General features: G+C 40.7%; 1 protein-coding gene across 1 annotated transcript in view; it reads left to right on the top strand.

The window, feature by feature from the left end:
* Positions 1-12,606, top strand: part of npdc1b (neural proliferation, differentiation and control, 1b) — a 35,277-nt gene extending 22,671 nt beyond the window's left edge. Inside the window, exons 6-9 of the mRNA XM_023280961.3 lie at positions 1,993-2,074; positions 7,249-7,328; positions 7,475-7,574; positions 8,774-12,606. Of these exons, the coding sequence (XP_023136729.2) occupies positions 1,993-2,074; positions 7,249-7,328; positions 7,475-7,574; positions 8,774-8,845 (334 nt within the window). The 3' untranslated portion in view covers positions 8,846-12,606. The remainder of the gene's footprint in view (positions 1-1,992; positions 2,075-7,248; positions 7,329-7,474; positions 7,575-8,773) is intronic.
* The last annotated feature ends 253 nt before the right edge of the window (positions 12,607-12,859 follow it).

Here is a 12,859-nt window from a genome sequence, read left to right as displayed (position 1 = left end):
GCGTGAGGTAGTGTAGACCTGAATGAGAGACTTCAGGTTGTAGGGAGCTGTTATCTTTGTAGTTTTGTATGCAAGTGTCAGAGTTTTGAATTTTATGGGGGCAGCAACTGGAAGCCAGTGAAGGGGTCTGAGACAGCGGGGTGATGTGCTGTTTTAGGCTGATGTGCTGCTACATTCTGGATCATCTGCAGAGGTTTGACTGTGCATGAAGGAAGACTTACCAGTAAGGAGTTGTAGTAGCCAATGGTGATATTACGAGAACCTGTACCAGGAACTGTGCTGCATGTTCAGGCAGGAAGGGTTGGATCTTCCTGATGTTGTGGCGAATTGACACAACCAAGCAACAGAGGCCACATGAACCTTGAGAAGGTTAGTTGGTCATCAACTATGACACCCAAGTTTGTAGCAGACTTCGTGGGTTTGAGATGGGTTGATTCAAGCTGGATGTTGATTTCTTGTTATATGGAGGGTAGGGCTGGCCCGAATAACAATTTCTGGCCTCCAGATATCTGGCCCCGATTAATGACGAATATCCAAATATTTGGATTGGATTGTAATGTCCAACGGGGAAGAGGGGTGGGGAGAGTTGGCGAAGGAATGAGCCGAATATTCAGATCGGATCACAGTGTCCGACAGGGGGGAGAATCCGAATATTCTGATCTCAAAATAAATATTTGGATACCACTGTAATGACCAGATATTCGGATATTCGGGTTCAGCCCTAGTAGAGGGACTGACTGGGATGGCAAGGAGCCCAGTCTTGGAGAAGTTGAGTTGAAGTTGACATTTTTTCATCCATGCTGAGATATCTGCAAGGCATGGTGAAATCTGGGCAGAGACAGTGTTGTCGTCGGGGAGTAACGACAGGAAGAACTGGGGATCATCAGCATATCAGTGGTATGAGAAACCATGGAAGTGGATTATTGCACCAAGTGAGGTTGTGTATACTGAGAAGAGGAGTTGACCGAGCAGTGACCATTGAGGAACCCCTGTGGATAGGCTGTGTAGTTTGGACACTTTACCCCGAAGGTATTCTGAGGTATCTTCTTAAGAGGTCCACAGTGACAGGCCTGAATGACTATCAACCAGTAACCCTCACACGGCAGCTGCTCCGCTGCAGAGAGGAAGGCTCTACAGAAGGCTACACAGAGGATTGTGGGGAGTAGCCTGCTCACCACCACAGACATTAGCACCAGTAGATGCAGAAAGAGGGCCATTTGTATCATGAAGGACCCACCCTGCACACTCACTCTTTGCCCCTCTCCCCTCAGGCAGGAGGCTGTGGAGCATCCAGAGCAGGACCACCAGATTGAGGAACAGCTTCTTTCCAGAAGCTGTTAAACTGTTGAACTTTGGCGATGCTCTGTAGCTTTCCTCCTATCTGAAATTATAGACACTTTTTTTTCTACATGTGCAATACAGGTCACTTGGCCAAATGGACATCTACCTCATAGCGTAGTTTTTGCTCATGTACCTATTTGTTTACCACTGGTAAACACTTGTGTATATTGTTTATATTGCTTTGTAATTCCCCTTTTTTAAAAAATCTTTATTTCTTGACTCCCGACCCGAGTATTAATTTTGTGCCACCTCATGACCTCATGTGTATACGTGTGCTGGTATGACAATAAAGAACCTTGAATCCTTTAGAGAGGAAAGCAAAGACCTGGTTGAAGACAGTTCACTCAAGGCTGAGCTATCCTGACTATTACACCCTACATAAAAAGGCTGTGACCACACTTACAATACATTGTCTGCTTTTGTTGTTTTCTTAGCTTAAAAATGTTTTGTCTGTTTGCTAGTGTTTTCTTGAATTGCAGTGTACTGAGCTGTCAAGGCCATAGCACAAACACAACAGAACCAAGATTTTGAGACCACAAACAAGATGTCAGTTATTCCAAGTTATAACTTCAATGACTGGCACCCTTCTCTCGTATGTTCTGTTAGTCAGTTTCAAATGCGTTACTGTGCTGCTTGTTTTTTTCATTACAGATTGCAGAAAGGTGCGCGTCTAACTCAGAAGTTGAACTTTCCTGCATATGGACTGATGTCAGCCCATACCTTTGACAATTTGGTGAGTACATAACTGCTGTGGGGTGACAAACGAGGAAGGTCACACTGACAGATGGGGTACAACAGGATGAAAGCACTTCTTAGATTCCTTCTTCGATTCTTAGATTCCTACACAAACCATCTGTTGATGTCCAACCACCAAGTTACATTCTGTTAAACAATGCAATGTACAGATTTCATATTCAACCCATATGTACTTCATTGAAGTAGGCAACTTACATTTTGTTGTGCTATAAATTTGCGTATTAATGTTTTTTTGAATAACTTGATACCTATGGCCATCTAAGTTCCTCTCTTTGTCCAAATGTCTTGCTGTCCGATCTGTCACTACCTGATGTGAGTCTCTACTCAATGTGAGTCACATGTTGGCATTAACAGTTTATGGCACATTAGTACTAGATAATATAAAATCTATAGATGAGGGCATTGACCACCTTCCTGGAGTCTGGAGAATTTCACTTAGCACAGGAATAATAGAGGAGCACTGGATTAGCCAAAACTAAACACCCCTGTCTTACTTAATAATATGATATGACATTGTAACAAGAATTACAAAACACACATTTTATAAAAGTAAACAACAGGATAGGTATATGTAGGTGCAATCAGTTATTAAATCAATCTCAATAAATCAGTCTTGTTAAAAACCGAGGCACAAAAAAAGTAGAATCAAAGATCAGTCACATAAATCAGTCAATTACAATTTACAAAACTATAAATTCGTAATAATAATTTTGTGAAGAAGTATGACCAAAACTAGCCAAGATCACTACTAGATCAATAGGTTGAGGGGATTTTAGAGTTCTAAAGTGTAAAGTTTAGCAACATTCACTCGTTTGTAGCACTGACGAGCACATACAGTGCTGTGAAAAATTATTTTAAAAGTAGTTTCCTGATGTCTTCTATTGTTGCATATTTATCACATTTAAATATTATGACATTTATTAGTCTGGAAAGGGTCACAAAGCTATTGCTAAGACTTGGGGAGTCCAGAGAACCATAGTGAGAGCTGTTATCTACAAATGGAAAAAACATGGAACAGTGGTGAACCTTTCCAAGATGGCCAACCAACATTTCTCCACGAGCGCATCAACATCTCAGGAGGTCACAAAAGAACCCAGACAAGCATCAAAAGAACTGCCAGACTCACTGGCCTCAGTTAAGGTCCGTCTACATGATTCCACAATAAGCAAGACACTAGACATAAATGGCCAGGCACAAGGCACAAACCACTACTGACGAAAAAGAATATAATGTCACGGGGCGGATCAGAGACTTAGGTTCAGACAGCAACAACACAGCAGACAAGTGGTTATAGTAAAATGAGTTATTACAAAATTAAGCTTGATACAAAGAATACAGGAAACAACAAGGAACTGACGTCACTAGTTGGAAAAGTGAAAGTCTAGACTGGAGTGCAGCATATGCTAGGGAACACGAAAGTGGGACTTGGCTACGGAATCAGAGACAGGACAAAAAGCTAAACAAAGGCTAACCTAATAAATCAAGCAATTTACAGTTACAGATGATATACATAAAGTAGAGCTAACCTGGATTTGGTAACACCTAGCTAGGAAACAATGACGCTAGATGAGTCAGGCAATAACCCCACGGCGCGGTATCAGAATACACACACTTATGATAAATGCGTTAGAAACATGCAACAGTAAACACAAGCACAGTTAGCGCTAGACCTTCAGAATTAAAACTATAGACGACATCACTAAACTAGTCAAAACTAGACTTAGTTGGCAGTCTACGTGTGGCAGAATGGTAGAGGGAATGCAGTCGGAAGAGGTGTGTGGCATGGCACACACCTCTTCAGGTCGGCAGGTGCAGGAGGCAGGAGGGAATCTAGAATGAGGGGGGATTTGCAGTTGAATCTGGTTGGAGATGGCACAGTCGGGTTTGGAATTTCCACGGAGGTAGATGGACAGGCAGGGAGTGACAGATGACTGCAACAGAAAAGAATGCAAGTTAGCAAACGAAAACTTAGAACACTCATTCTGGCCACAGAGGGAGCAGGCGGCCACAAACTCCCAGGTGTCCTTCTCCACGGACAGCCACCAGAACTCTTGTCAGAGAACACCCAGGGTTTGGGAGGTTTCAGTGTGGCAAGTGAATTTGGAGGAGTAGGCCCACTAGAGGACCTGAGGACGGACAGACGTGTCAGTGCTTGGCGGTCTCTATCTCCCAGGTGAGGGATGTGACTACACAGGTCTTAGACAGGATAGGTTTAGGTTCTCCAGGGGAATCCTTGATGGAGAATTGCCTACATAAGGCGGTGGGCTTGGACCCAGGATGATAGGTGAGGGAAAACCTGAAGTGTCTGAAAAGCAAGGTGCAATGAGCCTGACATGAGTTGAGCTTCTTGGCAGTTTGAATGTATTCCAGATTGTTGTGATCAGTCCATACCACAAATGGTTGGTCGAAGCCCTCTAACCAATGCCGCTACTCCTCCAGGGCGAGTTTGACCACAAGCATTTCACATTTGCCGATGTCAAAGTTCCACTCGTTGGGTGATAGTCGCCTGGAGAAAAAAGAACAGGGCACTTTCGCAGATTCGGATCAGATGGTAAGGATTTCTGAGGTCCAGTTCTGTGAATATGGTGGCCATGCAGGGGGGTGAAGACAGAGCTGATTAGTAGTAAAGGATGTTTGTTAAAAGTGACGTCATTGAGCCCCCTGAAATCAATGCAGGGATGCAAGGATCCATCCTTCTTATCCACAGAGAAGAAACCCGCCTGAGAAAGGAAGAGGGTCGGATGATCCCGGCAGCCAGCGAATCCGTGATAAGAACCATTCTGCAGAGAAGAGTGGGCCATTCTTCCATCGTCATGTAAAAGACTGATCACATGCTACAGTTAACTACAGCTGTTGCTGCCAAGTGTGGCCCAACCAGTTATTAGGTTCAGGGGGGAAATTAATTTTTCACAGTGGTGATATAGGTTTTCAATAATTCTTCAGTAAACCACAATTTAAAAACAGCATTTTTTGTTTTGTGGGTTATCTCTGCACAATATAAATATAAATATTAGTTTGATGATCTGGAACATTTAAGTGTGAGAAATATGCAAAAATAGAAGATTCCAAATACTTTTGCATAGCACTGTGTATATATACACTAGAGATCAAAATTAGAGAACAATTTATGAACACTTCATTTTTGCAGAAATAATGTAATCTTCATTGCTTAACAGTTGAAGGATTTTTAGTTGTGGCGATACCATGCTTCTAGAACTTTGTTTTACAAAATAACCAGGGCAATGCAACAAAAAAAAATTATTTTGCGGAAAACACAATGCTCAAAATTGTTTATGTGATAAATGATTATTTTAGCTGGAAACAGCTGATTTTTAATGGAATATCTACATAGGAGTACAGAGGAACATTTCCAGCAACCATCACTCCTGTGTTCTAATGCTACATTGTGTTAGCTAATGGTGTTGAAAGGCTCATTGATGATTAGAAAACCTTTGTGCAATTATGTTAACACATGAATAAAAGTGTGAATTTTCATAGAAAACATGAAATGGTCCAGGTGACCCCAACCTCTGAACAGTAGTGTACATGTTGGAAAACATATCAAGGGTAATGTAACAGTCAACATCATGATTGAGCTTTTCTGCCTTCAAACTGAAGAGTACTGACAGAATCAGACAGCCATACTTATTTCCATTTGGTTTCACATGTAACAAATCCAAGGAACAATTCCTGTCAACTTACGGCTACATACAGCATAGCAGCAACGTCAGGCCTCAGTACATCTATAGTACGTGAGAGTCCTTTGTTCAACTCACCGCTCTGCAGAAGAGTCCACAACCAGGGCAGCACTGGTGCTTGACCATGCCGGCACGGTGGTCCTCGCACAGAACCAGCAGATGGACCGTGTTGGAGGGTCGCATCATTTCCTCCTTCATCACTCGCCTCTGACAACGACTCAGCTGGGAGAAACAATCAAACAATAACTGACCACACTGCTACAACATTAATACCAACAGGGTGTCAACTACCACCAGGCCTTTCAAATCCCACAAACCTCAACTAGCTGCAGATTTCATAGAGAGTTTTGGTTAAATATGAATGGATCTTAAGATGAAAACCAGCTTTAGCTCATTGGACACCAAAAACCGGTTTATGCTGTCAGAACAAATGGATAAGACACGTTGTCTGCCCACACCTCAGATCAGAATTTTTCTGGATCTGACCAGCCATGCTGGAAAGCCACATGAAAACTCAGCAGTCATGGAGATTGGGGAGATGTGATATTGCTTAAATATGAGGCTAACAAGTAATTTTCAGACTTTCTCTTGAAAATAGATGACTACTGAGCCCTGGTACTATACAAGCTCTGGGGCGAAATAGGATCGATAAGCTCCGAAATGAACAGTTTTATTAATGGTACTTCAGAAAGTAAGAAAAATGTTGTGCTGCACATTTTAAGTTAAGACAGTTGTCTGATGTGTATGTGTCTGTGATGAACTTTCACTTTCTAATTCCAAAATGGTGTTAGAGGGGTGGAGCAGCGCTGTCACTCACCTACAGCTCCATGCAGCAGCACACAGGTGACAAACGTTCAGTTCTGTTATGAAACTTCACTACAATTAATGCAGAAGAATGTTCGTTGCCACAAAAGCAACAAGTCATTCGCATGTCAGAGCAGACACATGATCAATCTATGGAAAACTGATGATTAGAAAACCCTTTTGCAATTATGTTTGCACATGATTAAAAGTGTGAGTTTTCACAGAAAACATGAAATTGTCTGTGTGACCACAAACTTTTGACCAGTAGTGTATATACACTATCGGTCAAAAGTTTTAGAACATGCCAATTTTTCCATTTTTTAAATTGTAAATTATGCACATTAATGTCTCACTGTACTCTGAAATGAAATGGAAGGCTCTTACTTATTTATTCAGGTAAATCCAAGTGGTGACTTTTTTCGGGGGGGACAGGCAGTGTATCTCAGATTAATGCTATGTGGGTTGGATAAATTCTTAAAATTGCTATCCCGAATTTTCCTGAGACAAACACACCTGTCCGTTTATGAGTGTCACAGCACGTGCAGTAGAGACACATGCTGCAAAGTAAATGTCAGCTTAGCAGTGTAAATGAGTGTGGATGAACACCCCTGACTTTCTCATGTCCCCTCTGCTCCTTGGTGCGTTCCAGCCTGGCGACAAGAAGCTGGCCCACAGTGCACAGATGTACCACTACCAGCACCAGAAGCAGCAGATGCTCTCCTTTGATAAGTGAGTCGTTCTCCTGTGCTAGACAAACTCATCTTTCTTGACCATGTTTGTCTGTATCACACTCCCTCTCTCTCCCCTCTTTCTGCTTCATTGGATCTTTGATATCCTTGTTGAATATTTCATGACTATTTGTGTGACCTCTGCAGACACAGGGACGAGCCAAAAGTTCCTGACTCAGGAGCGTCGACAGACGAGGAGAATGAAGACGGAGATTTCACAGTGTATGAGTGTCCTGGACTGGCACCAGTGAGTAAACTCAGCATTTACATCTCCACTTTTATTTGTTTCAATCGGGTTAGTGTACTCTGTTGTAGTGCTACAGTGGAAGTTTTCAGTCTGAATTGAAGAATAATATTATGACAAATTACTAAATACTGCTAGTTTCAAATCATAATGCCGTGTTCAGACTTAAATCTGTCGCCAGAAAAATAACCAACACAGATCAGTTGTCCAGAAGACAATCATTGACACCCTTGATATGGAGGGTAAGACTCAAAAGTACATTTCCTAAAGGGCTTTATCAAACAATATTAATGGAAAATTGACTGGAAAGGAAAAAAGTGGGATAGGAAAAGGTGCACAAGCAAAAGGGAGGACTGTAGACTTGAGGGGATTGTGAAGAAAAGCATATTCCAGAATGTGGGCAACATTCACAAGCAGTGAACTAAGGCTGAAGCCAGTGCGTATGGAGCCAAAGCTACCATAGCAGACGTGTCCAGGAAATGGACTACAAGTGTCCTATTCCTGCTGTCAGTGATAGATTGGCCAGCCAACTCATCAGATCTGAATTCTATAGAAAATCTGTGATGTGTTGTCAATAGGAGAATGGGACAAACCAGACCCAACAATAAAGAAGAGCTGAAGGCAGCTATAAAGGCCACCTGGGCATCCATAATGCCTCAGCAGTGATTGCCTCCATGCTGTTGCTGCAGTAATTCAAGCAAAGAGCCCCGACCAAGTTTTGACAGAGCATACATGCATATACTTTACAGAGTTTGTCTGTATAAGTCCTTTTTAGATAGCTCTTTGTTGATCTTTTGAAATATGCTAATATTTTCAGATTGATTTTGGGAGGTTTCATGAGCTGTAAGCCATTATCATCAAAGTTAAAATAAATAAAAGTTTAAAATATTTCAGTTTATCTGTAATGAGCCTATTGTATATACAGTTTTCACTTTGAGCAATGTCTGATGAAAAATATAGGACTTTTCCCATCATATTCTAATGATATGAGATGCACCAGTCGCCTGTCTAAATTTTTAATTTACCTACCATGACTATGTATCCTGATAATGCAGATTTTTATCCAGGATGATACAATATGAGTTATTATCAGTTAGTGAAAAGGAAAAACAGTATTATCTTCTTCTTCTGCTATACTGTGTATATGTGCATTGGGATTTTTTTTAAGTCAGAACCCTTTCCCCCTCTGTGTGTGTTTTTAGACAGGGGAAATGGAGGTGAAGAACCCACTGTTTGACGACTCCACCCTTTACATGCAGCGATTCCACAAGTAAACTTGGACCTTAAGATGTTTTCAAACTCTGCTGTGTTCTGTCTAGCCCTTTACTCGACAGGATGGAGTGACTAAAATACAGGGAGGAGACAGAGATTTAGGAGTGCGGCACTCTCTGACATTCAAAGGACGTGACTGTACTGTTTTTTTGTTTGGAGTAGGACTGATCTGGGACCATTGTCACCCATCCTACAACCATGTTATGTCATGTTTTATGTCATCTCTCTTTTTTGCTGATTTTGTTCAGAGCAAACAACTTCTTCTGGTCAGGTAACAGACAGACATTAAATATATTATCTTGTGCAGAGCCCAGTACACAGACCATTTTCTGATGCTATCAAACTGCATTTAAGTATTTCTGTCTGTTCATTCATAACTTTTCATGGATTTATTTATTAATCAGTATGTGCTCATTTACTTGTAGAGTTATCACTGCAGCCTTTGTTTTTATTTCCTTCTTTTTGAAACAAGTCTATGTAAACTCTTGTTCATGACGGTGTATATATTTATATAGAAAAATGATCTTTTGGGTTCTGTAGTTTGTGGGGTGGGGACCTCTGTGGATCAGGTTTATGCCTGATCAGGTGGAAAACTGTTGAGTTTGGAGGCTGGTCAACAAACCTTTTTCTTTAAATCTATTCCTCAAGCTGTTCCTGTTTTTACTGTGTGAAATGGCACACAGCATAGTGGAGACTGCTACTGTCTCCCCCATATACTGTACATGGGGAAGACACTGTACACAGTAAGTGCCATTGTAATAGGGGAAGGTGTCTGTCAACAGCAGTGTTTAGGTGGACATTCAGATAAACGGTAGGACCCAGGGTTTCCCAGCAGAGCACTGCATTGTAACAAGATGATGTCATGTTGTCGTTTGTCCTATCATATTACAATTTGGCATTTCCTGATCAGGTTTATTTGCCCCGGATCCAATCCGAGTCATTTAATATTGAGTATCTGCCAGTACTGAGTCCCAGTCTAATACCATTTTCCTAGATGATACAGTTGCACAGCACACACATTAAGAGTTAAAGTTATTGAAAACAATCTGATGTATATGCTTGACAATTGAATAGCCTTCCAGTGCATTAAGAAAAACAATGCCTTCATCCAAGCTGTTCCTAAATGTTACTTTTATTTTACAAATAACACATTTTATCAAAATAAAATATGTCTCAGTAGCTCTTATCACAATTATATATAGCGCTGCATTATCGTAGGAAAACTAGAACACTTAAAATGACTAATACAATCCCATTTTCAATTTAGCTTGGTGTACTACATTAAAGTTAACATTCAAACTAAAAAATAAAAGAAATTTCCATTTCAGTCAAAATGGTAAAGCCAATAGGGTCAGATCGTAGAAAACGTGACATTTAGTCAAGAGCCTTGTTGTAAAGTTCAGGTACTGCATAAAAAATCAGTGATTTGATTTGAAGAAGAAGCAAACAGAGGCAAATGATGGCTTCTCAAACAGAAAGCTCCATAGATGGGGAAAACCTCTTATTCTCAACCACAACGATGGATTAGAATTACATTCTCTCCAATCTTCGTGGCCTTGTTGCTATCATGAGGAAGTTTCTCTCCATTTTTTGTTGTCTTGGTGGAGCCCCTTGCTTAGCTACCTGAGTAAACCTCCTGTTTTCTGGTCAGTGTTTACTTTTCAAGTGCCATATTGACGGTAGTATTGAATGCAGATGTTACAAGCAGCTTATTTACTGGTTTTGGTGTTCAGTTTTAAAATATGTCCACACTCACAAACTAGTATTTGTGGGGTTCTCAGACATGAAAATGGCAGTGCTAGAGAGGTAGTCACGTCCAGGTTTTGAACATATATTTGACCCGTTTTATTTGTGGCCTGATACAAATAGCTTTGTATATTAAAAGGGAAGCAGAGAGAATCCATACCGTGTTGCGTAACATGGCCTCCTATTAGAACAGAACAGCCAAAAAATTCTTCATTGGGCAAAGAAATGACAAAAGACAAAGGTCTGTGTAAAGCTGACTGTCATGCTGATGTTGAGGACAGCCAATAAAGCATATTTAGACTTTTAATTTGACACTCCCGACATATTCTCATAAAAGAAATTGGTATTATAGAGATCAGACAATTTCTACGGAAACAGTGTTTACATATAATTAGGAAATTTCAAAATCTCATTGACCTCAGTTGCAGTTCTAACGAAAGCCTGGGACCCTTTCATGACTTGAAACTAATAACTTATTCATACTAGGCACGGAAAACATAGCAGCAGAATTAGCAGTCAATCTGATGTTCCATACCTCTGTGCCAATGAGACAAACGGGAAACATTTTGCCAATGAAGAAGGAAACAAGTACATTTTGAAAGAATTTCATGCTCAGTTTCACTGACACAGTTGCAGTGTTTTAACTGCACTGTTATATTTACTCTGCTAAGAAACACGGGGGAGTTATGTGACGATCGGCATACGTTTGTCTGTCTGTGCACAACATTACTCAGAAATGATATAACGCATTTAGATGAAATTTTCAGGGAAGGTCAGAAATGACACAAGGACCACCTCGGTAGATTTTGGCAATGATGCAGCTTATAGTCTGGATCCACAGATTTGTTAAAGATTTCTGTATCATTGTGAGATAGCGGTACGGTGTCACTGTAACTGTTACAAGTGAACAGTACGTCAGCTGTCTGCTGACGATCACGATTGCGATCATACTACAAATCCACCACTGCAGACTTATCGTGACTTATTTGTTGGACATGATACAAGAAACATTTGATTAAATTGTAGGGGTGTTTCTGAGTCCCATCAATTCCCGCCGCTTGCTACATATTCCTTATCCATACATAATGTACACATGCATAACACGCCTGTGCTCAGCGCAAGGTCATTTTGTTTGTGGGTACATCACCAGTCAAAAGTTTGGACACACTTTCACATGTTGCCATGATTTATGATCATCAGTAACTAATAAAAAAAATGCTGCATTTCTGATAATGCCATATGAGGGAATGAGCAGCCTTGGCGGAGTACTGTGATCTCTGAGTGCTTTTCTTGTATTTTAATTTTGCCATAGCTAATTACAATCAGATTCTATTTTAGCCTAAATAAATGTGGACTATACATTAAACCATATGCACTGTAATGTAAATGTATTGGGTACATCCAGCTGATTCTAAAGCAGTCGAATCCAACCTACTGCTGTCTTTCTAGATTTCATTTCAGTGGTCTGCAATGGCTGAATAAATATAGCAAATAGTTGAGACAATTTTAAAATGGATGGAATAGTCACTGTTAGACTTATCTTTTACAGAAGCTGTTATTGTCACCTGGCCAGTATAGGCTGCATAGGACTAGATGTGCACAAGTACCTGTCTGTGTGGGTCATAGTACCCCACTGCATGGGTCATACAATTTCCTTAGCGCCCACCTGACTCTTCAGCTCACATGGCAACGTGTGGCAGAGAGCCCTCGACATAACTGTGGCCTCTTGCTGTCATCTCTCAGGAAAGCTGCTCTCTGTAGCTCCTCTCTACAGCCTGCTCTCATGTTTTAACCCTATCAGCTTTCACACACACGAGTGTCTTTATGTAAAAATAAATATCTACAGCTGATACCAGGGAATATTAACTCTTGAGTTCTTTAACTCTGTTGTAAAAACAGTTTTATCCACATCCTACTGAGCTTCTGGAACAACGTGATGGATATTTTATTGGTTGGGAGAATGGGGCATTATCAGACAAGATACAATTCTAATGCTGTTTTCCTTTTTTTTTTTTTTTTTTTTAAATGTCACATAGCTCTGCTTTCCCTTCAGCAGTGGTGAGAGCTAAACAAAAACTCAGCTGGTTGTCGTCTTCTGCTTATTCTCTCTGATGATGAACTAGTCTCATGAAGGAAATGTAGAACTACCTTTGATATGGACTGTTTTTAAGCTGTATATGAGTTCTGTACACAAAAGGGAACTTCTTTACCAGCATGTTTAGCATGTATGTGGAAATGCCGGAGCTGAAATGAAAAAAATAAATATTTCT

This window comes from Amphiprion ocellaris, chromosome 6 (genome assembly GCF_022539595.1).
Source record: "Amphiprion ocellaris isolate individual 3 ecotype Okinawa chromosome 6, ASM2253959v1, whole genome shotgun sequence".
NCBI lineage: Eukaryota > Metazoa > Chordata > Actinopteri > Pomacentridae > Amphiprion > Amphiprion ocellaris.
The sequence above is the reverse complement of the archived record's forward strand: the minus strand, read 5'-3'. Positions and strand labels throughout refer to the sequence as shown.